The sequence below is a fragment of the Erpetoichthys calabaricus genome, chromosome 2 (genome assembly GCF_900747795.2).
Source record: "Erpetoichthys calabaricus chromosome 2, fErpCal1.3, whole genome shotgun sequence".
NCBI lineage: Eukaryota > Metazoa > Chordata > Cladistia > Polypteriformes > Polypteridae > Erpetoichthys > Erpetoichthys calabaricus.
Window position 1 is genome coordinate 35,737,824 of NC_041395.2, and position 24,210 is coordinate 35,762,033.

A 24,210-nucleotide genomic window follows, 5' to 3' on the forward strand; every position below is an offset into this window, starting at 1 on the left:
GTTGCAGATTAGCACGAATATATCACTCCTGCAAGTGAACTATGATTCTTAGCACGATAAGAGGTCACAAAATCAACTGGAATGTTCAAGCACATTATAGATAAAAACCTGATCTTAATCCGTTAAGTAGTTCTCTTGTTAACTAGTTAAGTGGAGGTAAGGAACGCCCCAAGGCTGGCATGTGAGTGAGGAGGGCTCCGCTCCCCTCCCCTCAGCCCACTGTGTGTCTCTCGGATTCCCGCAAATAAATTGGTACCGCAAGCAAACTATGATACATAGTTCAATGATAGAAGTCGCAAAAACAACTGGAATGTTCCAGCAAATTATAGAAAAAAAAACTATAAACTATCTAAATCCATTAAGTAGTTATCTCGTGAAAAACGGACAGACATACAGACTGATGTTGGATGTTTTATATATATAGCTGTCTCAGTTACTTTTTCTTATAATACTTTGCTGACAATCTGAAGAAAATGAAGCACTATTCCAATCATTCATTGTGATTTTTTTATTAGATTAAACTGCTAGTAATATACAGTATATACAATATTAACTATAGAAAATTATGTGATGATAATTTCTAGTATGAATACTACTTTACGACAACAATCTTTAATATTAACACATTCATATCTGAATTACTGATATTTCTTGATTATTATGAAGACTTATATTACTATGAAATGTTTAATAATGTCAGATGAAAACTAAAACCAATATCAACTGATAAACATCATTCCAAACTTTTCTTTGTGAAGATGGTGATCCTCAAGGTCACACAGAATATTAGCAGTTTGATTAAACCATTTTCTTAAAACTGAATTCCTAAGTTGCATGAAAAAGGTTTCACAATCACAATCAATGAAATCCCATACAGGATGTAGGTTGATATCTGCTTATTGTTTGAGTCGAGCTGGAACTACAAGAACACACGCTGCAACATCAGCAAAGGCTTCAGGAAGGGCACCCATACACATCCACCTGTTTGTTAATAGGTCATAGCAGTGCATCAGATGGCAGTCCTTATAAGTCTCAGCACAAAAGCCCCCTAGAATATACAGTTTGCTGTCAAGGACTGCAGATGCTGGAGAAACATGAGGTCTTGGCAAACTGGCAATTGCTGTCCATGTGTCCTCCAGTGGGTTGTAGCACTCGCAGAGGTACTGGTCGGTATAGCCAATGAATGATTGTCTCAGCCCACCAGCTACATAGAACCGGTCTCCTATGACTTGCATCACATGACCTCCCCTCTCACTCCACATGGAGGCTTGGGGAGTGCATCCTTTCAAAGCATTGTACTGAAAAACATTTTTGGTGCAGTTGTATTTATTGTCACATCCCCCTGAGATATAGATTTCCTTATCCCATGTCACTGCAGCATGACCACACAGAGGAATATCTAGGGGCTCCACAAATCTGAAAGTGAGAGAGAGAGAGATGAGAGAAAGAGAGATCAACATATGAAATTATAGTGGATCTACAACATCTAAGAATACAATACCATTTTCTAAGCCCACTGTATCCTGAGCAAGATTACAGAAGTCTATCCAAGCAAACACAGGGCAAAAGGGAGGAACAATGTTCTGGACAAGACACCAGTCCATCAGAGGAGAACATACTCACACCACACACATTCTACAGCTTTGCCAACCCGCCCAACCTACATGTGCAATGTCAATGTAAATTTATTTATAGAGTACATTTAAAACATCGGTAATGCTGCAGCCAAAGTGATATAAAGCAAAATATTCAATAAGCATAAATAAAATAAATTCAATAAAATACAATAAAACACAATACAAACCAGCATTGAAACAAAGCAAATAACTAAGAGGAAGGAACCATCAATATCACTAAAGGTTACAGAAAGCTAGAGAATAGAAATGCATCTTTAATCTTGTTTTAAACAGTTGAGAGTGTCCCCTTAATGTAATTGAGTAAAGATTCCAAAGATGAGGTGCAGCAGCTACAAAAGCCTTGTCCTCCTTAGTTTTAAACTAAGGGATCTGTGAAAACAAGAGACAACCGACCAGTAGTTCAGGAAGGCTGATGTATAACCCACAATTCAGCTGAGCAGATGGGAGCATACCCATGTGTTGATTTAAAAAACTGCAGATAAATATTAAAATCAACTCTAAAACTAACAGGTAGTCAGTGTAAAGAAGCTTAAAGTACAGATACAGAATCAAACTTTCTTTTACTGACCAAAAAATGGGCAGCAGTATTCTGGACCAACTGCAACCTGTGTATCAGGGATTTGCTGATCTCAGAATATAATTTATTTGCAATAATCAAGCTGAGAAAGGATGAAAGCATGAGAAATTTTCTACAAATCCCTAGGAGATAAAAAAAAGGCTTAATCTTGGCTAAAAGATGCAGCTGGAAAAAGCAACTCTTGAACACAGAATTTATTTGTTTCTCAAAAGAAAGTTTACTATCAATAATAACCCCAAGATTCCAAACATGAGGTTTGCAAATCTGCAAAAGAGCCATGGAGTTCAAAACCAATTTGAGCTTTGCCAGGAGGACCAGCTATCAGCAGTTCTATGTTGATAATAAATATTAATAATATATTTTATTTTTATAGTACCTTTCCCATGCTTCAGGTGGTTTATTTTGATTAAGACTGAGAAAATTGTCAGCCATCCAGAATCATAGTTCTACAAGATAATTGTGCAGCCGATTCATTGCAGAGTTACATACAGGAATATAGACCTGTGTGTAATCAGCATAACAATGAAAAAAAGCATTAAACTTCCTAAAAATAGCTTTGATAGCATGAAGATAAATAGAAAATTAAGTAGGGCCCAGAATGGATGTCTGAGGAACAACACATTTAACAGAAGCAGTAGACAATAAAGAGGAATTGAAAGAGCACTAAAAGCCCATCAGACAAGAAAAGAACAATATGAAAGGAGGACCCATGACATGAACCCTGGCCTCCTTACTGTGAAGCAGTAGTGCTGCCACTGCTCAAACAGGCCACCCCATTTAAGAATATACATTACAAAATTAAAATTATGTGCAACACAATGATGTCTTTTTTTTTTTTTTTAAAGCATGTACTAATATATTGTATAATGTTGCAGATTGCTTGGAACTATAGAACAACCAATGTCGTAAAGGGCAGCCTAACTGTGACAGAACAATTCTACAAATCAATCTGAAAAACAGAGACACTGTTATTCATGGCGTACAGAGGGTCTACAACAGGTAGAATACAGTGACAAATATGCACTTAGGGAGCAACAGACCCAACAGAACCAAAGGATACCTGACAAATAAGGTTAAAAAGTGGTTACAATTTTATGTTGCCAAAAAGTGACAGTTCAGAATGCTTAGTGAGAAAAGCTGGAACCAGGTTGTTTATTTAAAGGTATGATGTGGGTAGACTGGGAGGGGAATTCGTTGAGGAAGAGATAAACAAGACTCGGGGGTGCAGGGAGGACATTGTGTGTAATAGAGGAGGTGCTGTTCCTGACCCTGAAAGTCAATAGGTTTATAGAGCCACACCAAGTCAAAACTCACTGAGTCTTGAGATAAGAGGCAAAAACCTCCTTACGTTAGAAGGAGATAGAAAGTCATTTGGTATGACTTGTCCACAATACTGGACAGGTTTGAGGGCAGACAGTTTTTTGCTTGTGCTTGTTGGATTCCCCATGTAAAAACAAAATTGTTCAACGAAGTTGGAAAACATTTGCAATGTATAAAGAGTTACTCTTTGCCTTTCACTATTTCTGTTAAAGTTAAAATTTATTTTTAACAGTCTGTTCCTAGTGAGAAGTCAAGCAAAATGACACCTTTTATTGGTTAACTAAAAAGATTACAATATGCAAGCTTTCGAGGCATCTTGCCTGAAGAGTTGACTCAAAAGCTTGAATACAGTAATTTTTTTAGTTAGCCAATAAAAGGTGTCATTTTGCTTGACTTCTCACTACATACATAATGACTAACACGGTACAACACCCTAGTACTACAGTCTGTTCCTTTAATTGTTTTGATATCCTTATAGATGACAAAATCTGCTGTTGATGCTCGGCTAATTTAACAACTTATACTGTGCAGGAAAGACAGAATAAAATCTGAAACAAAACATATATCTGTTCCTATGAATAAAATATTTAAATTACAATGAAACACAAACAATTTTAATTCTCTTAAAAAATTAAAGAAGAAATTTCAGATGTTGAAAACAATATGGTTAATTCAAATTGGAGGCCAATTTAAGACAGAATGTAGCCCCTCATTAACAAACAGGATAGAACTAAAAAGCAAAAAGTCCTAGTATGCTCAAGGACCAAATTTGGGCAAAACTAGTATATATGTTGTATGAATGGTTGACAGAAGACACTGTAAACAAGAAGGATTACTGTATATAACTGGGGACAATTTGGTTGGTAGTTTCTCTTTTTTGTTTTACTTTCCTTTTCTTAAAACATGCATTCTTAGATTCATTCCATACATTCAGTAAAGTAAAATGTTTACTTGCAAGTGCTAATCAACACGCAACATGTTACAATTATGTGGCACCACAAAATAAAAATATCAGGTCAAAAGAAAATGAAGGTGGTGTACCTTTTAATGTGCTGTCTCTTAAGTCATTCACTTTTATTATTTCCACAACTGCAGAAGTGAGCTTTTAAGAAAATTGGCATTGGTCATTGAAGAACAGATATTAAAAATAATATATTAAGGCTCTTGAGACTTCTGTAGGCATGGAGCCTGGAACCAAAAGTTAAGGGAATTATGGAACTAACAATTGTACTGACAGATAACAACTTCTGGTTAGTGAATGTATGTGGAAAGGAGACAATGTTAATAACACCACAAACCCTTCAAGTTGATTCTTCAGATCACAAGCAGGTAACAAGCTTATTATAAAACATAAAGGTGATGCACAAGTACAGTCTGAATGGGTATGTACCTTGCAAATTGTTAACTACATGCATGAGGCAAAAAAATGAATATAAAAATGCAAGCCAAAGTATCCAGCATTTCTTTGGTATATTTATATCATTAGTATACGGTAAGAAAGTAAATATTTAAATGTTGACCTTTGTCAGTAACTCCTTACTGGTCAAAACAATAAACACTATTTCAATGTATTTCCTGTTTTAGCATGGTTTCACAATTATATTTAGAAATTGGTTTCAATTGAGCATGTGCAATTATTGGTTATTACAGGAGGAGAGGCACGGTAACTAATGAGTGTCTGCTGCGGTTGTCAAAGGTTAACAAACAGACAGGGTAAATGTTAGTGGCAAAAATGTGAACAAGATGAATGAAGTGGAAGAGTGTTTATTTGTATGAGGGTTCAGTCTGAGAGTGTATACATTTTCATGGATGAAAATGATGAGCGGCATCAGCTATACGATAATTTTGCTAAGGATCAGGACCAAAGACTCTTGGCAAATTCAGTAGAATGGCAGTTTGAATCATCTGCAGAATAATCTTAGTGAGCAGAAGAGAATTGTGGAGAGTCACTAGACAGAAGGAGGAACTCAAGGTGGGGTAAATCAAGGGTGTTGCAGCATCTGCACTGTGAGACTGGGAGGAAGGAAGGAAGGAAGGAAAGTTGTTGTTGGGTAACGTGGAGTTGCAACAGTGTTGTGGCTCCACAAAAAAGCTGAGGTCTTCACAGGGGTGTTCTGCACGTGCTAAAAGAGGTGGCAGAACATGGCAATGTTTTCTCCAGGGAAGGATTCTGTGGTTACCAAAGGAGGTGGTCTTGTCTATCTCGACTTATAAACAATTAAATGTCCCAAAAGAGGTCAATTACTCATTGGCTGTGAGCACAGGGCATCATACAGTAAGACAACAAAACTGTTCTCTAAATTACCTGAGAAGCAATCACTGTACCTAGGGTCTTTGATGAGATTCCACTTTAGCTGGTACAAAACTTTGTGTGTAGTAGTAATAGTGTTGTCCCATCAGCCAAAGCACACTCCTGCTACCTGATGGGAATTGTAGTCCCAACATCAGTTCTGGTTTTTGGGTTGCCCCTCTCCATTACATACCTTTTCCCCAAAACACCAGATAGTTTATTTTCTTAGCTGAACAAATGGTACACACAATACAAAGTTTCATAAAAATCTGTTCAGCTGTTTTTGTGTGACTGGTGAACAAACTAACAGCTTAGAATGTTATTTGTACTATATATATTAATACTAACACTGTTTACTAACCTCCAAGCACTGTCTCCTAGTGTATAACATTCCACAGAACTCAAACAATGAAAGTCGTCCATATTTCCTCCAAGAGCATACATCACTCCATTTACGCACACCACAGGAAAATAATTGCGACATTCATTCATATCTGGGAGGTCTTCCCAAGAATCTTCATCTGGGTCATACCTGTAATAAAATGAATCAGAGAAAAAATAAATACAACTGAAATTCATGATATTCTGCCTCAATCTAAAATTATTTTTCCTCTTGTACTTTGAATGTTTGTCTAAATAGTTGCAAGGCTATCAGAGTAGCAAGAGTTAGTACTTCACTGTTCTAGGGTTCTGGGTTCAACTCCCATGTTCTTCCTGTGTGATATTGGCTTATTTTAATTTGTCCCAGTTCCCTGTTCCCAAATAAGAGAATGTTAAGCTAATTGTCAACTCCAAACTGGTCCAGTCAACATGTAAAAAGATATAAACTTGTCCAGGTCTGACATTAAGACACTTTTGAAGGAATAAAATATGAAATAACTCAAGTACAGGTAAGTTATTAAATAATGCTGGATGAAGCTTTGACGATGAGTAGCATTTTGAAAATGATAGCTCAGGTTCTTTGAAACTCACAGCTACTTCATTCATTCAGATCAAATTTTAGCTTGAACCATTTATTGATTCTGCATTTCAAGATTTTAAGTAACAAGGAAGGGTAGCCATCTTCTTGATTTACCATACACTAAAGTATGACTAATCACAAGTACACAAAAGTAGGATTCATATCTATCTGTTAAGAATTCTAAAACAGAGAATCACTTTAAAAAGTTGTCAACTGACAAAAGATCCACCTGTTCTTTAACATGTTTTTAATTTTTTATTTATTTCAGCGGATTGAAAGTGATTCTTGAAAGTGTAAACTTTTGATGTACTTTTACATTTATAGCCATATTCATACCGTCCTCCCATTTTGGAAGCAGAACTCCAGATATCATGAATGTTTTTGTTTATATGTCTTTCTTCAGGAGGGAAGTGGAAGTCTTTCAGAAAAGACACATCTCAGAAGTGCACCAGAAGTCCTTGGAGTGTGCCAGCTCAATACGTTTGCCTTGAGAGAGGTGGGGTCTGACTTTTCTGGTAATGTGACCTCAACATATAAAGAAGGTAGCAGAGACAGGGAACATCATGTCCCTTCTGGCAACTGACAAGGAAGGAACATTGCTGACAAGATGATTCCTCAAAGCACCAAGAGGGACAGGACCTCTACCTTGCTATCTTTGGCTAAAGCTATTAGAAAGCCTACTTGGAACATTTATTCTGATACATGACTTTATAAAAACAGGTGAACTCTAGCTCTATAAAAAGAGGTAGGCTCTTCCTTAGTGTTAAGCCCTGCATGTGCCCTGAGCTTGGAATTTTATGTTAAAATGATTAACTCTGAGTTAAACTTGGGGAAACTAATTTTGATCACATTTACAGCATTAAAGCTCAAATAATGCTTGGGGCAGTATTCTGATGACATCTAGTGGATGAAATAACATTATGCTACAAAACAACAAGGCCATTTCTATGCTTTCTTTCTCTCTGTGATAATTTATCGATAATCACGAATGGGGCGAGCACAATGGAGAGTAAATGAAAATCTGTAAAGCCAATTTTAGAACAAACTGAAACTGAACCATTAGTTAAATCAAGCAATAGTGATGACAATGTGAATTGGTCATCAGATGTTGACATGGATAGTAAAATTGAAATCTAGTTGTTAAATCTGCCCAAGGTGACTGTCTGAAAGGGTGAGAAAACCTGGAGAAGCCAATTATAAAGCAGCAGGAGTGAGGCAGGAGTGAGGCAGGAGTGAGGCAGAGCCATCACAACATGCTTGAGAGACAAAGGGGCAAAACGGCTGAGAGCATGTAAATGTTGTTTCAACATTTTAGTGGCAGGTGGATACAACACTGAAGAAATCCAAAGGCCCTTTCCAGGCTGCTCTTCAGCAATCCGCATAAAGAGAAATTAATTCCATTCTTCTGTCTCTTGCACCCTTTGGTTGTTACATTATAGTGATCCTCATGTTTGGTAACAGGTTGATTCTACTGCTGCAGTGTGGTGAAGTACTAACTGCATGGCAAAAAGAAAAAATTATTGTGATCAATTGGAACGACAAGAAAGCTATGTGCTCTTCACAATGCAGCGCCTGTCAATGTACTTATCAGGGAAAATGTGGAAGTCGCTAAGCCTTATATCATGGCATCCTACAATAACACAATAAGCAGTGTAAATTGTGCTGATCAGACACTGAAATTCTCCCCTTTCAAGCAACAGAAAAATTATTATCAAGATGATTCTGTTACATGTAATAATATTTTTCTTTGTTAAAAAAATACAGCGTTATGCTAAGAAGATACCAAGGGCAATATTCCTTTAGCTGTATAAAATTATGATGCTATTTGTGTGAAAAAATCCATCCATTTTATCTGTTTTCCTAACTGGCTTATCAGGGACAGGGTTGCGGGGCAGCTAGTGCCTATACAAGCAGTCATTGGGCAAAAGACAGGAACAGAACACACACACACTCACACACACTCACACACACTCACCAGGGCCAATTTAGCAATGCCAATTCACCTAACCTTCATGTCTTCAGACTGTGGGAGAAAACTGAAGCTTCTAGATTAAACCAATGTGAACTCTAATGAGAACAAGTAATATCCTTGTTGCAAAGCAGCAGTGGAACTACTGTCACCAATCTGCCACCGTGTGAGAAAACACTTTATTAAATGAATCCCACATAGCTGAGTAGAGTCACTCAGTAAAAGGATTGTGTTATGTTTGGTTGAGTACCCAAATTGGTCATAACACACAGAAGCATCTAAATTGCTAGATGTATGCACTTTTTCAATATAATTAATCTATCCATCTATTTTAAGTTCAAGTTTATTTTGATATCCAATACCAGTTTAAGAAGAGACAAAAGCTCAGCTCAGCATCAAGGGACAAAAAAACAGAGAATGAACTCTGGGCAGGATAGCAGCCAAAATTTTGGGACAAGCTCACCCAAATTCATGCATTCGGGGAGAATTTAGTGCTGTTTGTTTGCCTAACAGCATGTCTTTGGGGAAAGGCATACTATAGGTTTTCCTTTGATTTTCAGTTTTTCTTATGAATCCCTGGAATGTTAAATTAGGCAGTGACTCTAGATTAGTGCAGTTTGAGTTGGTGTGTGTGTATGTGAATACCACCAATGACAGACTGACGTTCTGTCAAAGACTGCTTCCATGTTTGCATACATAGCTGGTATTTAAAGCTGTGGATCCTGCAATCCTAAATGTAAATGGATAGATTGATGTAATTTGTGTTGGGCTGAATGACCCATACTTTTATCTTCTTACTGTAATGTATTTCTTACAATATACTTAAAGAGAGAGAGAGGGTTTAATGATTTGTTTTTTCTATTTGACTAGATAATGTTTGCCATACATAAATCTCTATTTTATAACCCATGCCAATGATTACTTAAGGTGTGGCTGCAAATAAAATAAATCTTCCTATAATTATGTTAAACACACATTTTACTTTACAAGCATGGACAGAATTTTTTTCTTTTTACCTTTTTACTGATTTCAGAATGTCCCGTTGTCCATAGTAGCGACTTCCACCAAATACATACAGCTGATTATTAAACACTGCTACTGCATGACGAAACCGTGGAAGGTCTGGTATTGATGAGAGTGGGTGCCATTCTGTGGAATTTCTGTTGTCTGCATCTGTGAGGAAGCGGTTGGCAAACCAGAGCATCTTGCTAGGGAGCCTCTTGCTATAGTCATTATTCAGGTGGTCTCCCCCAATGAATACCAGCACTTGGCCTGGAGTGCGGGCTTTGCACATTACCCCTTTGTTTCCCAAGTTGTACTTACTGCACGACAAAGAGCTCTCCAAAATACTTTTGCATGCCAGATTGTCTCTCATAATTTCAGTTGCCCAAACCTCTTTCAGCTCTTTAGGAGACAACAGTGGGAACCTCACACTTTTCATTACTTTTGGTGCCAGCTCTGTTCGAGCTTTCTTGTCCTCTTCTATCCAATGCAGAACAGACCAAAACACCTCCATCTATAAGATTAGGTACACATAAACTTTAGTAAAGTGGTACATAAAGCTTATTTTCAACAGAAAATACAGTTGTGAAATTAAAGAAAAATATTTGTGCATGTGGATAGCTTACAATGACAATCACTTAAAATGGTTTCATTACTCTTGATAACCTAAATCCTTTTAAAACTGCTCAGAATATACTAAGAGAAGTGTTAATTATTTTATTGACTCAATTTAGTCAGCAATAATTTGCACTATGTGGTAGGCTGTATTTGGTTATAACAGACAAAGTTGAACAATGGCTAGCATGGCTTGTAGTTAAATCCCAGTGCAGTCATTAAGTATGTACAGTTATAAAGTCTATGTTCATGGACTTGCCAAATATGTCATATTATCTCCCAAACCCAAACAAAATGCAATTTAGGTTTATACTAAACTAGACAAAGAGCCCGTTTCGACAACGTAAGATGAAACGGGCATGAGTTTGTGTCAGCAGTGTATGAAGAACAAATGATAAGTAACGAAGAATTTGTTTTGTAATGATTGTAGTCCACTTTACTCATTACTGTACAGGCTTGTACTGTTAGTTGATGAATTTTCCAGGCCTATAGTAAAATATTGAATGATGAATGTTCCAGTACAATATGGAATAGTAATAAGTATAAGCACCACATACCTGATATAGGTGTACTGAATGAATGCGTAATTGAATCAGAATGCGTAATTAGGCCTCGAGCTGTAGTCAAAATCGCCTTTCAGGCTTCTAGAGCTTTATTCGAAGTCGCCTTTCTCTTTGAATTTTTGCGGCCGTAAATCCTCCGCTTGCTGCGATGTTGGGGTTGGATGTCGGTCTCGTAAGGTTTTTCAGGCAGCTGCGCAGAAGGCGACTGCGCATTTGGCTTCGGATGGACGTAAGTAAGTGAGTGAGTGAGGAGGCAGGTGAATTATGTATTAAGATTGTTCTTATATGAGTGCTCTCCAGAGTTGATACTTCCCTTATGCCTGGTTCTTCCGTATAGGCTCTTTGTCCTCATGACCCTTTATTAGAATAAGCAAGTCTGAAGAATGAATGAATAAATAACAGAACACATTTATGGGAAAATAATGACTAAAGTTTGTGTCCAATTGATAGACTTCCTCAAGATATAAAAGAAAGAACTAATTGAAAAGAGACAAATTTTGTGAAAGAAGCATCATAATTATGGAGAAAACACAAATTATGTCCAGGTGCATGATAGGAAACTTTAAATTCAAGTTTTAACTTAAGAAGTGTTTCTCTTGGGCATATGAGTTAGAAATTATGTTTAAGGTTATTGGTGGCTGTGAGTACAGTTGTATGCTACCTGTCATATCCAGTAGGTGTCAGTGTGAACAGCTAAAACCTGTCTAACACAGCAGCAGATGTTAGTTTTTGGTGTTTTGGGAGTCTGAGGAATAAGAAAGAATAATTCTACAATGTACATCAGAGTTTTTCTTTCTCTCTCCCTGTTTAAAGAAGGAATCTTATGTTGAATTCTGTTTCATGCTTGAAGGCTAGAGCACTGCAGATGTTGCTTTAACTTTCTGCGTGCCTTTCAGTTTGTTGTACACATTGCTATATTTACAATGTATATTTTTCAAAAGTTGGAATTTAATACATCACTTAGTTGAACTGTGGTTAATATTACCTTGCCCTTAGTTAGAAAGATGTGTTTGATATATTTGAACTGAAACATTTTAAGTGAAATATTCACACAAGTAATTAGTGGGAACAATTTAGGTAAATTAAGTACTGAATTATTCAAGTGTTGTTTTGTTGGTCTAAACTTTGTTTTAGACTGTCTGTCTTTTATTTTTCAGGTGCATTTTTAATTGATTAAGAATGTCAATAAACATTTTCTGTTTATGTGCTTCCTAGTAATTATGTATCTAAATAAATAAAAAGAAATGAATAAATAAGAGTCATGGTACCTTGATAGGAAAAAGAGCAAGCGCTACTGCTTCTTGGATTTTGGGTTTGAAAGCTGCATCTGAGTCATTGCCAATGTGAAGTTTACAAGGTCTACATGTTAGCTTGTAATTATCTCCAAATCCTCCCATTTTCATCATAAAGAGATGAATTCTACTTAAACGGTGTTTTAAATTAACCCCATGTCTGTCTGCATGGGCCCTGCAATAAACTGATATCTCTTCCAGAGTTAGTTCCTGTCATGCACCTAGTGTTGTTGGGATACCTGCTGAACCCTCATGACCCTCAACTATATTTGGTGGATATTATAATATTATGTTGCCATATTTAATAAGCACAAGTAACACAGGACAACATATTTTTTCAAAAGTTTTGCTTCCTGGAAAATTTTTAGTGATTATAATAGACAGCTTCAAGTTTAACACAAATATTGACTGTATCACACAGGAACCTGGAGATAAATGAGATTCGTTTCTATTGAATGTATCACATTTAATTGCTTAATGACACTGGCACATTCCATTAGTTCACCTGAGCTAAAAATGTTTTTCTGATGATTTTTGTTTGTACTCAGCATCTGAAGCTTCTTGTTTCCATAGCCAAGAATAGCTGGACAGCATTGACAGTTTCCACTTGCTGTGATACCACTTCTCTATCATGGCAATGTCCAGGTGAAACCTTTCACCATATTTATCATTGACTGCACCAAGATTAATAGAGAAGAAGTCCAACTGTGAAGCAGAAAATTAATCTTTAGAAACATGTTGCACTTTATGGTCTTGTTGGCTTACAGTGTGTTGTCAACCAACTGGACAAGTCGGATGTACTGTAGTTGCCAAGAAATTTCAGAATAACATCCTTAAATGCTTTCTGTGTGATTTCCATGTGATATACTCTAGTAGATCTTTGAGTCACTTGTTTTTGATGACATGTCTGATTCGGAGGCCAATAAAATGCCTTCCTTAATCTTAGCATCAGTATACTGCAGAACCATTTGACTCCATCATCAAAATCCTTCATCTTTCTCGTTCTTCATTTTCACAAATTGTTTCATCAGTCCACGTTTAAAATGAAGAGGAAGGAAAAATATCTTTGTTGTGTTGACAAATGGATTATGTGACACACGTTTCTGCACTAGAAGCAAATGCTTATGGAGTGGCCACTTCTTTCTAATGTTATGGTAATGAGACTCTTTTTGCACGGCTGTCCCATTTGCAAATGAAACAACAAGAAATGGATTTTCTGAGGTGCATTCCTAGTAGCAGTGTCACTACTTTTCGATCACAACAGCTGTAGTCAATTTATAAGTATATGTATTGTCACACATGTGTGAGTAGAAGGAAGCTGAGTGGACCAAGTCAAGGTAATTACCCGCCAGGCTAGGGGGTGGCAGGGTGCACTAATCCTACTTCTGTTATCTCTGCAGGCCAGATACAGGAAAACCTAGCAGATGCACCATCAATAATGTCACTTCCGGTTCTGGAGCCACAAAAGAAGTCATTTCTGGGTCCAGTGCCATGTCAGTTCAGTTCAGGACTAAAAACTGTGCACATGAGTGCTATTTCAAAACCCTTTTGCAGCCAGGGACAATATATGGGTGGCTTCCCCAAACCTTTTTGTGTGTGTCGAGGCTGTTCATTTCACAGTATATTTATAATATGAGAGAAAATCACAATAATTCACAACTGCAATAAAAATTATATATGACAGGAAAATTTAAAGGTGATTTTTGTGATCAGGAAGTCAAAATCCATAAGATATGCCCAAAAGTGTTCAGGAAGCAAAATCCTTATTGTCCAGTGTAATTTAATGCTAATGAGCCCAATAACCAGTTATTTGTCAGAATGTATACAAATGTATTATTTAATCTTACATTAGCAATGAATATCATGATTTAAGTCTTCATTGTATTTGTCGGTTTTGATAATAAGCTGATGCTTATTGGCATGATATTATAGTTATTTGTTCTGTTGCTCACAGTTTCCAAGTCCTTGGTTTAATTGTCAGACTGGACACTGTGTAAAGTTTGAAAAATCTCCCTGTACCGGTAATCTGTACCTTGCGTGACTTGATTTACCCTCCCTATCCTAAAGACATGCAGGTTATGGACACTAATAAACCTAAATTGAAAGTGTTTGAGTGAAAGTGGGCTATGACGGAGTGTGCCCTTGGATTATCACTTTGTCCAAAGCTGGTCCCTGTCTTGTGGCCAATGATCCTGGGATAGGCTATAGCTTCCCATATCCATGTTTTGGAATAAGAAAGACTTATGAACTGAGTGTTTTTGTTAATTTCAGGAAATTAGGAATTCCAAAATGTAGACAGGCCAAGTAACCATTTGAATGACACAAATAAATTTAATGTTTGGATTCACTACATGCCATTTTCTTCATCTCTTTGATCTGTTAATTTGCTGAATGAGCAGAAAACTTGTATGTAAACAAAGTAGTTAGGACAATCCTAATAAATATCAGCTCTTTTAAATTTTAGATTCTTTTATGTCAACTGGAAAATATGAAAAAAAATTCTAAGAGAACAGCAATATTATATAATAACTAACTTAAATACTGTTAAAATTACATATGCAGCAATAAGAAAGCAAAAAATAGAAAAATACCTCAGTTGAAACACAGAGACCATCATTCTCCAGTAAATTAGCAAGTTTTTCAGCAGAAAGGTCTTGGAATTTTGGTAGCAATGACACTTTTCGAAAGTTATTCAAGATGTACTGTTCAACATACTTCATAAGATCAGTCAGATTGAATGCCTCAGCTAAAAGTAAGCAATCGAGACAGTACTCATCATTGATCTCCTTCTGTATGAACTTGGTGCAGAGAGGCAGGGCACTTACGACTTGATATTGTAAAACAGCCTCCATCACCTCAAAGATGTTATCCCAGCTGAGAGAGATTGTTCCAGAGTAAATGAAATTCAGAATTGTAGAGAGAGTAGAAGAAGAGAGGGAAGTCAGCTTCACTATGGATTGCTGGGATTCTTTCATGCCACTAGAAAACATGGCATGAAAAAAAATCTGCTCCTGCTGCCAGAGCTATGCGATGAGCTAGGCCAGGAGACAAAAAGATATTATTCAATAAAATTAATGAATTCTTTTAGAATAACTATTAAATATGTCTTAAATAATTATGTTTTCATATTGCATGCAATCTATATGAATTAATATTTCTGTCAATTTATTTAAAATTGATTTTTTCACAAAGGTTTAACTGTTTGGATAATACTTCATTCTTTCTATGACTAAGCAGCTCATATCTTTAACTATGCAGTAGAAATCAGCTTTGACCACTGACTCTTTAGTAAAAACCATCAAGTTCACTGATGACACCATCATTAATGGACTAATTACTAATGGAAATGAAACATTATATAGAAAAGAGGTGACTTCTGTGTCTTGGTGCACTATCAATAACCTGTTACCCAAAACCACCAAGACAGCGTAACTGGAAACTGACTTTTACAAACAGCAATTTCACACTTTCCCTCTGGAAACAAATGATTCAACAGTAAATATGGTGGAATGCTTCAATGTCACTTTCATTGATGACATTAACACCACTTCCATCAGTAAGAGGACTCATCAGAGGATGCATTTTTTATGCCAACTAAAGAAATGAAATATTTCTCAGCCCATCCTAGTACAATTCTACAAAGCCATAACTGAAAGTGTGATCATATTCTCCATTGTTGTCTGGTTTGGTTCCACAACAGTACACTTCAAAAATAAATGACAGCATTTTGTGAGGTCTTCTGAGAAAATAATTGGCTGTGCTCTTCCATCTGTTTCATGCTTCTACATCAGCAGCAAAATGAGACATAGAAGCGTACCAGATAGCAAATGAATAATGGCCCAGTGCTTATCAATGTTCACCACTTTCATTTGGCCCACGTGCCACCATGGAATGATGGTGATGAACTCATCCATTTGTGGCTTTCAGAATATAGCCATAAATCAGCCTTTATTAAACCATATCTCAAGTAAACTACATACCAGAACTGGGCCACAGCACAGCCACAATTGAGCCTTGTGAAGACAATGTATGAAGCACAACTGGGCCAGACCAAATCTGTAGTTCAACTGTAATAAGACCAAATATGAAACAGGCACAGACACAACTCAACCTTAATAACACCTTATTGAAGCATGACTTGGGCCAGAGAATGGCCAAAACAAACCGTCCTGAAAAAATACTACAATAAATTTTCAAAAAGAACAGCAAAGACTGGTTGTAACCTATTATGTATCTTAACATGCAAATCCTACACCATGGCAAAATATCACTGGTGCTCATCCAGAACCAGGAAAGTCCCAAGCACAAACTTAACAGACAGGTGTTTATACAGCTGTGCTTTCCAAGCAATTCTACAGAAGCACAAAAGGGAAAGGCTCATGACAAGAAAGACAGCTGTCTGCCATGTGATGTGGCAGATGATCAATACTGCCCTATGAAATCAGAAGATGTCCAGACCTGCTATATATAATATACTGTACTACATGTCTTTGTTTGCATATGGGCCACATTTGGATAGTATGCAAATTAAATGAACATTCCTAAGGATGGTTACAGGTTTGCCAAAACTGTCCCATAACTGTAATGCTAAATATACTTGACATGCAACTGATTGCATCTGGGCTGTGTTTGGCTCACAATCCATATATCATGAAAAAGTTTATTGTGGCTGATTACATCTGGGCCATAGTACATTTGCCATTGCCATGACTAAACCATAACCGTCTGAAGTCAACCACATTTGGCCCAGAATAGTCTTCTATCTCGGGTGCCAGAGATGAGTCAAAGTCAGTCTAACACTAAACATCTTATATACTTTCAACACCCTCATGACCCTCATGAGGCAAAAAAATTCATCAACTGAAGCAGTTAAATCTGATATGTTATGCAACAAGATATCCCATTGACTCCTGTACTAATGTGTTGGACTTACAGGAAGTCAGTAATGTTCTGTATCTAACTTGAAAAAACTTTTTTTTTCCACAGTAATGCAACAATTGGTAGAGCAGACAAGCAAAAATATTGCTGAGGAGAAAAAGTAAGTTTAAAAAATTTGTTTTTTCAACAAATCATTCCAAAGGTGTGAATGATTAATCTTATTAGATGACATGTCTATGTACTTACTGAACTAATTACATAAAAAGCATACAAAGAGACTCAGCATAAATATATTTCCTACCTTTAAAAAACTTTTCATTTACTTGTAGTTTGACATCACAACCGATTCCTCTTTCCCAAAGCATTTTCATCTTTTTCATAATCTCTTGTCTTTCCATGGAAGCTATGGGTGTACTCATTTTGATTTCAGAAGATTTTGTCTTCAGCCTATAAAGCTGTGACAGGCGGTCCATCTTGAGATTACTGAAAGCTTGTAATATTTGTGTTGGTTCCATATGATCAATTTCTCCAGTGTAGGCAAACTTTATTAAAGCTTTCAAGCCATTTTGACTTGTTATACCATCTAGCTTGATAGTTTTGGTACCATTCATATCAGATAACATAACATTAGAACCTTCATTTTCCATCCATTGGCAAGCAAGCTGACTTACACATGAAAGAACTAGAAGATGAACTTTATGAATCACACCTTCCAGTACAATTGTGGAATCCACCAAAAGTTCTGCAACTCTCATGTCATTCAAATTTTGGAAGAAGGCATCACAATGCTCTGGGTTAGAAAACGTCTCCGTAGATGCAGCTGCAGTTGGTGAGTTTGCATTTGATCTGTCATTAACTTTGAATGGAGACATTTCAAATCCTGACCACATGTGTCTAGGAAATCACTTTAATGTTATTGATTGAAAGGCAATGGTTTAATTACTAAGAAATTCTTTTCTTTTCTTCTTGCTTTATAGGCATTTGCTGTAGATAAGTAAAATACATGAATTTATTACACGGAATTTAGTATGCTTTTTTAGAATATCATAAACTACAATTTAACAATTTCAATTACAACTGAATAGTATTTAACATTGGATAGTACCATCTATTTAAATTTAGCTTGATTCATTTTGATTATGTTTTACCTCACTTAACTAGTTTTCTCATTAAGAAACACTGGTGTCAAGTTAAATTCTATAAGAAAGTTCAGGATAAAGTGCAAAACAAATTCCTAGGTTTTGCTTATGCTCATTCAGAATTTCACCTATGGGGACAAATTCACACAAATTTGCATACTGGAAATATCTGCATGCTGCTCCTTCTTTAGCCTAGTAACTCGTCTTTTTGACACTGATATGCTTTTTCCATGTCACTTGAGGTTTCTTCTTAGAAAACCTGTTTCTCAGATGAGTCCAAAAATAAAAAATGTTTTTATTAAATATACACTGGCTTCACTAAATGACTGGGAGTTCAGCGATATGTGACTGTGATCATGTGTGCCCTGGCATGAAACAAAATGTTACGTAAGACAGCTTGTATCTTTTTCTCATTTTGACAAGCTTAGATTTCAGCTCTCTGTTATGCTAACTAGAAGAACCTAGATGGACAAATGTCAAACAATTGTCTATAAAAAGTATTTACCTTGTTATTATACAACATTAAATCACCGTGGAATTAATTTAGCTTTTTTGACCGAAACAGTAGAAAAAGACTCTAATGACAAAGTGAAAACAGATCTCTGCAAAATACTGTAAATTATTTATAAATATACTGAAAAGAACAAAATAGTGTTCATTCCCTTCAAATCAGTATTTAGTAGATGCACTTTTGTCAGCCATGACAGCCTTGAGTCTGTGTGCACAGGTCTGTCTGTATGAACTTTGCACATCTGGGTACTGCACTTTTCCCCCATTCCTCTTTGCAAAACTGCTTAAGATCTGTCAGGTTGGATGGGAATTGAGAGTTAACTGCCTTTGTCAAGTCAGACTACAGATTCTCAATTGGATTGTCATCTGGAAATCAGCAACTCCAGGGGCCTCGTGCATTACGCCATGCGTAGAATTCACACTATAACATGACATAAGCACAAAAGTGGAAATGTGCTTACGCACAAAAAAATCCAGATGCATAAATCTATGCGAACGGCAACTTCCACGTTCTTCCGCTACAAAAATCCCGGTCAGCGTGAAAAGTAACACACATGCATGCGCCTTCTGTCCTGCCCCAACTCCTCCCAGAATTACGCCTCTTGTATTAGGCGTAATCAATATAAATAGCCCTTAAGCTCAGCGTTCTGTGGAAAGGCAATGGCAAAAGCACGAGGGAAAATAGAATTTCAGCGAATACCAAGTGGAGGCAAGAAAAACTTACTATTTGTTGTTTTAGACAGTGGTATAAACAACAAAAGGAAGTTGATCAAGTGACATAGAGTATCAGAGAAACTCGAAAGCTCTATCTATCTATCTATCTATCTATCTATCTATCTATCTATCTATCTATCTATCTATCTATCTATCTATCTATCTATCTATCTATCTATCTATCTATCTATCTATCTATCTATCTATCTATCTGTAAATACACATTTTATAAAGTGGCTCAGGTTGTGCAATATTATAACTGTATCGCAAGTTTACAGTGAAGTGATTGTACTTATAAGTACAAACAGTTCTACAAGGAGCACTTGATGGACTGATTGAGTGTGTTTAGAGGTCTTGGGATGAAACTGCTTCTGAACTGCGAGGTCTGTACCGGAAAGGCAGTTCAATAGACAGCATGGCTGTGGCAGCATGTGCTTGATGCTGTATACTGATAATTCTCTTTCCGATCAGCTGCTGTACAACTGTGATTCCCCACTCAAATACAGTGATATAAATACTCTGAGTGGTGCAGTGAGAGTAATATGGAAAAAGATGATTCTATGTGGCAACCCCTAACAGGAGCAGCTCAAAGAAGAAGAAGAAGGTGGAAGTGAGAGTACCAACGCTAAAGCAGTTATGGTATTTGGAATAGTTTGACCATTCTGTGGACCATTATATTGTTACAGGTTAATTACAATCAGATGCATTAAACTAATAAGGAATATGCGGTGTCACGCATGAGTGCTTGGGGAGCAGCTTAACGACCTGGTCTGCTTCATGATAAAACCCGCAGGGGGTCAACGGCAGTGTACTAATCTTTCTTTCTTTGCTTCCTTAGAAAGGCAGAGACATCGCTGCTGTAAAGATTGCCCGGATGGCTCTAGGAGACGCACACTTCTGGGTTCCTTCCTTCCCTCTGCTTACCCATCGATGACATCATACTCCCACAATCCACCACGATTCTCCCAGCATTCCACAGTTTAATTTCCAGTCCTTCACTATAAACTGTCCATCCTCCCTCCCTTCGTTGTCTTTTGAGTTTTGTAAAAAATAAACTGATCATATTTTGTTGCAGTATAGGGGGCTCAAACCCCAAAACTTTATGAGTGTCTCTGTGCTTTATTGCAGCGGTTAATTTCAGTGTATTTATAAAGCCACATCAGGTTATGTGGATCTAAAAAAGAAAGGGTAACCACACAGGAACAGTAGCACTGCTTTGACGCTGGGTGCCGCCAGTCTGCAAAACCGAGCAGAGAACTTGCGTACAACAGGGTATGAGCTACCGTGGAAATGTGCGTGGCTTTACGCCAATTTTAGGTTTTATACATTGCTGTTTGAACGTGGAAATGTTCTCACGCAACATTTTTGTGTGTACACATCGTTTATACATGAGGCCCTAGGACATTGATGTTATTGTAATGAAGCCATTACTGTGTACCTTTGGTTTTATGCTTATGATCGTTTTGCTGGAAAACAAATGTTCTCCCAAGACACATATTTTTCTTGAAGACTGTATCAGGTTTTCCTCCAGGATTTCTCTGTATTTTGCTGCATTCATTTTACCCTCTGGTCTCAAAAACCTTTGAGGACCTTCTGCAGAGAAGCAGCCCAACCGCCTGGTGCTGCCATCTCCATGTGTCATGGTGGGGATGGGGTGTTATTAAAGCTTAAGTTTTGTATTTTTCAAGTTAACATTATTTTTTTCACAAACATAGTATAAATGCCTTTGCCACACGAAACTGTTTTCTAAAGTTATATGGCTTTCTATAAATTAAGATGTTGTACCGTGTTAGCCATTATGAATGTAGTGAAAAGTCAAGAAAAATTACACCTTTTATTGGCTAACTAAAAAGATTACAATATGCAAGCTTTTGAGGCAACTCAGGCCCCTTCTTCAGGCAAGATGTAATCAAACAAAGAAGAAGGGGCCTGAGTTGCCTCAAAAGCTTGCATATTGCAATCTTTTTAGCTTGCCAATAAAAGGTATAATTTTTCTTGACTTTTCACTATAAATTAAGAAAAAAACTATATTGCCCACACTGGTGCTTTATATTATAGACTATGGGGCCTGAACAAAAGCTTTATAACTTACCGAATACATCAATTGTTCAAGACAAGACAGTTGTGAAGCATTGGTCCACATCTTGCGATTACACACACTTTGTAAAATAATTTATATATGTTATTTGTGAACATAAAACCACAAATATTATGATATTCAGCAAAAAGACCAATCGTGCCAAATCTTCCTGTGCAACAACCTTTCATCTCTCACCAACCACAGAGGGTGGTTTCCTCTCAAAAGATCAAATCACAGTAAACTGTTCCTGCCCTGTGGTTGGTTTTGTTTTGATTTACTTCCATATTTATGCCAGAACTCTCATAAGAAAATAGAAAACATATCCATACCATGAGAAAAATAGTACCAGGGATATGCAATAAAATAATTATGTCCAGATCTCATTAGTTGTCACAAACATACGTCAGAATTGAGAAAGGCACAGATCAATACTTCACAGCTGTCTTGGCAATAAAAATGGACATAATGGGTAAGTTTTTAAACCTTTCCTCCATACTTTATACTCTCCATTGCAAAAGGTAATTTTTTTAATTCATAGAAAGCGCTTAATTTTTTAACATAGTTGCACATGGAAATGCATATATACTACGATTGTGAAGAAATAACCAACTTGAAAAATACTGAATTTATTCATTAATAACGTGCAGTACTTAAACATGTCATTTAGTCTAATGGAGAAAAAGCTCAGTGTTTGTCACATCAGACCGGAGAACCTTCTTGCCATTAATTTCAAAGTTTCTCATGTCCCTTCTGGCAAACTGCAGCTGAGATCTCATGTTCATTTTTTTAATAGTACCCACTCTCTCATACAGCTTTGACTGGTGAAGCACCCAGGCAACAGCTGTCTCTTGAAGGCTTAACTCACTACTCTTCTTCTTGCATTATCACTCAGTTTGTGTGGATGCCGTGCTCTAGCAGATTTACTGCTGTGCCATACTTTTTCTATTTCTTAACGATTGATTTAACACAACTTCAAGGGATATTTATTGACTTAAATATTTTCTTTGATCCATTCCTTGACTTGTGCTTTTCAGTCTCCTATTCATGAAGCTGTTTGGAGTGTTCTTTTGTCTTCATTGTGTCGGTTATGCAACTATACTGACTCACCACAAGTTGGATCTTCCAGATAAGGTGCGTTTTGATTTAAACAGTTTGACTACAGACATTTAACTAGTAATGTAATTACTAAACTAATTGGTTGCCATCAGTGATGATTTAGTTATGTCATATTTAAGGGGGTGAAAACTTATGATCAATTATTTTGTGATTTGTATGTACTGTGACAAGTTCATCGCTCAGCCATTGTTCAGTCTCACTAACTCCCCTGTTCTATCGCATTAACAATGCTAAGTTCAATTTATGGCACAAATGATGGAATTGTTTGCCTTGAAGGCTTTAAATTAAAGGATGGACTCACATGTACGCTGAAACAATTTATTGTATAAGTGATCAATTTGAATATTTTTTTAATCACTAAAGGAGTATCTAGGCTACTCCTACTCCTCCATGCCTCAACCCCCAAAACTAAGATCACAGAAAGGTGTGTTGGGTTGCTCACTTAAGTGGCCTTGAGAAAGCTCACAGAGTTATTGAAAATCATCCACCATTGGCAGCTACCTCCAGCCCCAACCACCCAGCCCCCCACCTGTTGAGATCCATATATTCTTTTTCAAGATTAAACAGTGACCTTAGTGCGGAAATTACTAATTCTCATCCTAATAATATCACAAAAGAAAGGAAATATTTCAAACACACAGTATTAATTTCTGGTAATGCAAGGTAGTCAACATCTAAAATTAAAATAAAGCACACACATACCCTCTCAAAGCACAAGTCAATTTAATATAAACCAAAGGCAACATTCAAACTTAACTTGTTTATCACAGATTTATTTATACTTACATACAACTATTGGATACTATCCTAGAAATATATATCAAATATATTAATGTGTTAGGAAAAGAATACAAATTCAGTTCTGCATATTAATGTATTAATTTGTGCAGTATATATGTTATGCTCCCATTATGTAAGGATGAACTATGAAAAGATCAGGATTCATAAAATGGGTGGATGAACTTATTGAAATAAATGTAATCCAATCTGATGTTCCAAACAGTGAAACAGCCAGAATTTATATAGCATGCAAATGATAACCTAATATATGCAATATGCAGTACTGAAACAAATAAGGATGACCTTGTTAGTACTGTAAAGTTGTTAGTATTGTAAAGTTGTTAGTATTGTAAAGTTAACTTGAGCGCTCTTACCTACAGTCAGATGTTGAGCTTCTCACATTTAGCTCTTGCTTTCTTTGTATTTAGTTAAGTCTTCACTGACAAAGTGACCCTCAGGCCTTGGCACAGCTATGAAACTGAACATCTAATTATAGCTTCAAGATCTCTGTTGAATATTTTCACCTGAAATGGTGTCCAAGTACTTAAACAATGCTTTTAATTGCTTAGCAGTAGTACTCAATGTAATATGATACAAAATGTAATCCAGAAACATTTGTAGAGTACTTTTTCAATTTTAGACAGATTGAAAAATGAAATATAAATTTGATATCCTAAATGTTATTCCCTATGTTTTATTTAGGTAAAAAGCAAAAAGCAGCTTGATAACGCAAGAAACACAGCTGGTATGAAGATTTGTTGTGCTTG

At 36.6% G+C, this 24,210-nt stretch overlaps 1 protein-coding gene across 2 annotated transcripts; it reads right to left on the minus strand.

The window, feature by feature from the left end:
* Positions 1-585: 585 nt before the first annotated feature.
* LOC114645084 (kelch-like protein 33) lies at positions 586-23,908 on the minus strand. 2 transcript variants are annotated; one of them, XM_051923162.1, is made up of 6 exons: positions 23,818-23,908; positions 17,406-18,088; positions 14,818-15,261; positions 9,771-10,270; positions 6,186-6,356; positions 586-1,416 (listed from the first exon to the last, which is right to left on the minus strand). In XM_051923162.1, the coding sequence occupies exons 3-6, from the start codon at positions 15,214-15,216 to the stop codon at positions 897-899; spliced, it is 1,590 nt and encodes a 529-aa protein (XP_051779122.1). In that variant the 5' UTR covers positions 15,217-15,261; positions 17,406-18,088; positions 23,818-23,908; the 3' UTR covers positions 586-896. The 2 variants fall into 2 exon arrangements, with proteins under 2 accessions (XP_051779122.1, XP_051779123.1); XM_051923163.1 differs by having other exon boundaries at positions 23,822-23,906.
* Positions 23,909-24,210: the final 302 nt, after the last annotated feature.

What these genes read in the sequence shown, in the direction of transcription:
- LOC114645084 (XM_051923162.1), bottom strand. Translation starts at nt 15,216, where the DNA reads ATGTTTTCTAGTGGCATGAAAGAATCCCAGCAATCCATAGTGAAGCTG. An exon ending in ATTCTGAAATCAGTAAAAAG is followed by an intron (nt 6,357 to 9,770) that starts GTAAAAAGAAAA and finishes ATTTTATTACAG; the next exon opens with GTATGACCCAGATGAAGATT. An exon ending in CTAGGAGACAGTGCTTGGAG is followed by an intron (nt 1,417 to 6,185) that starts GTTAGTAAACAG and finishes TCTCACTTTCAG; the next exon opens with ATTTGTGGAGCCCCTAGATA.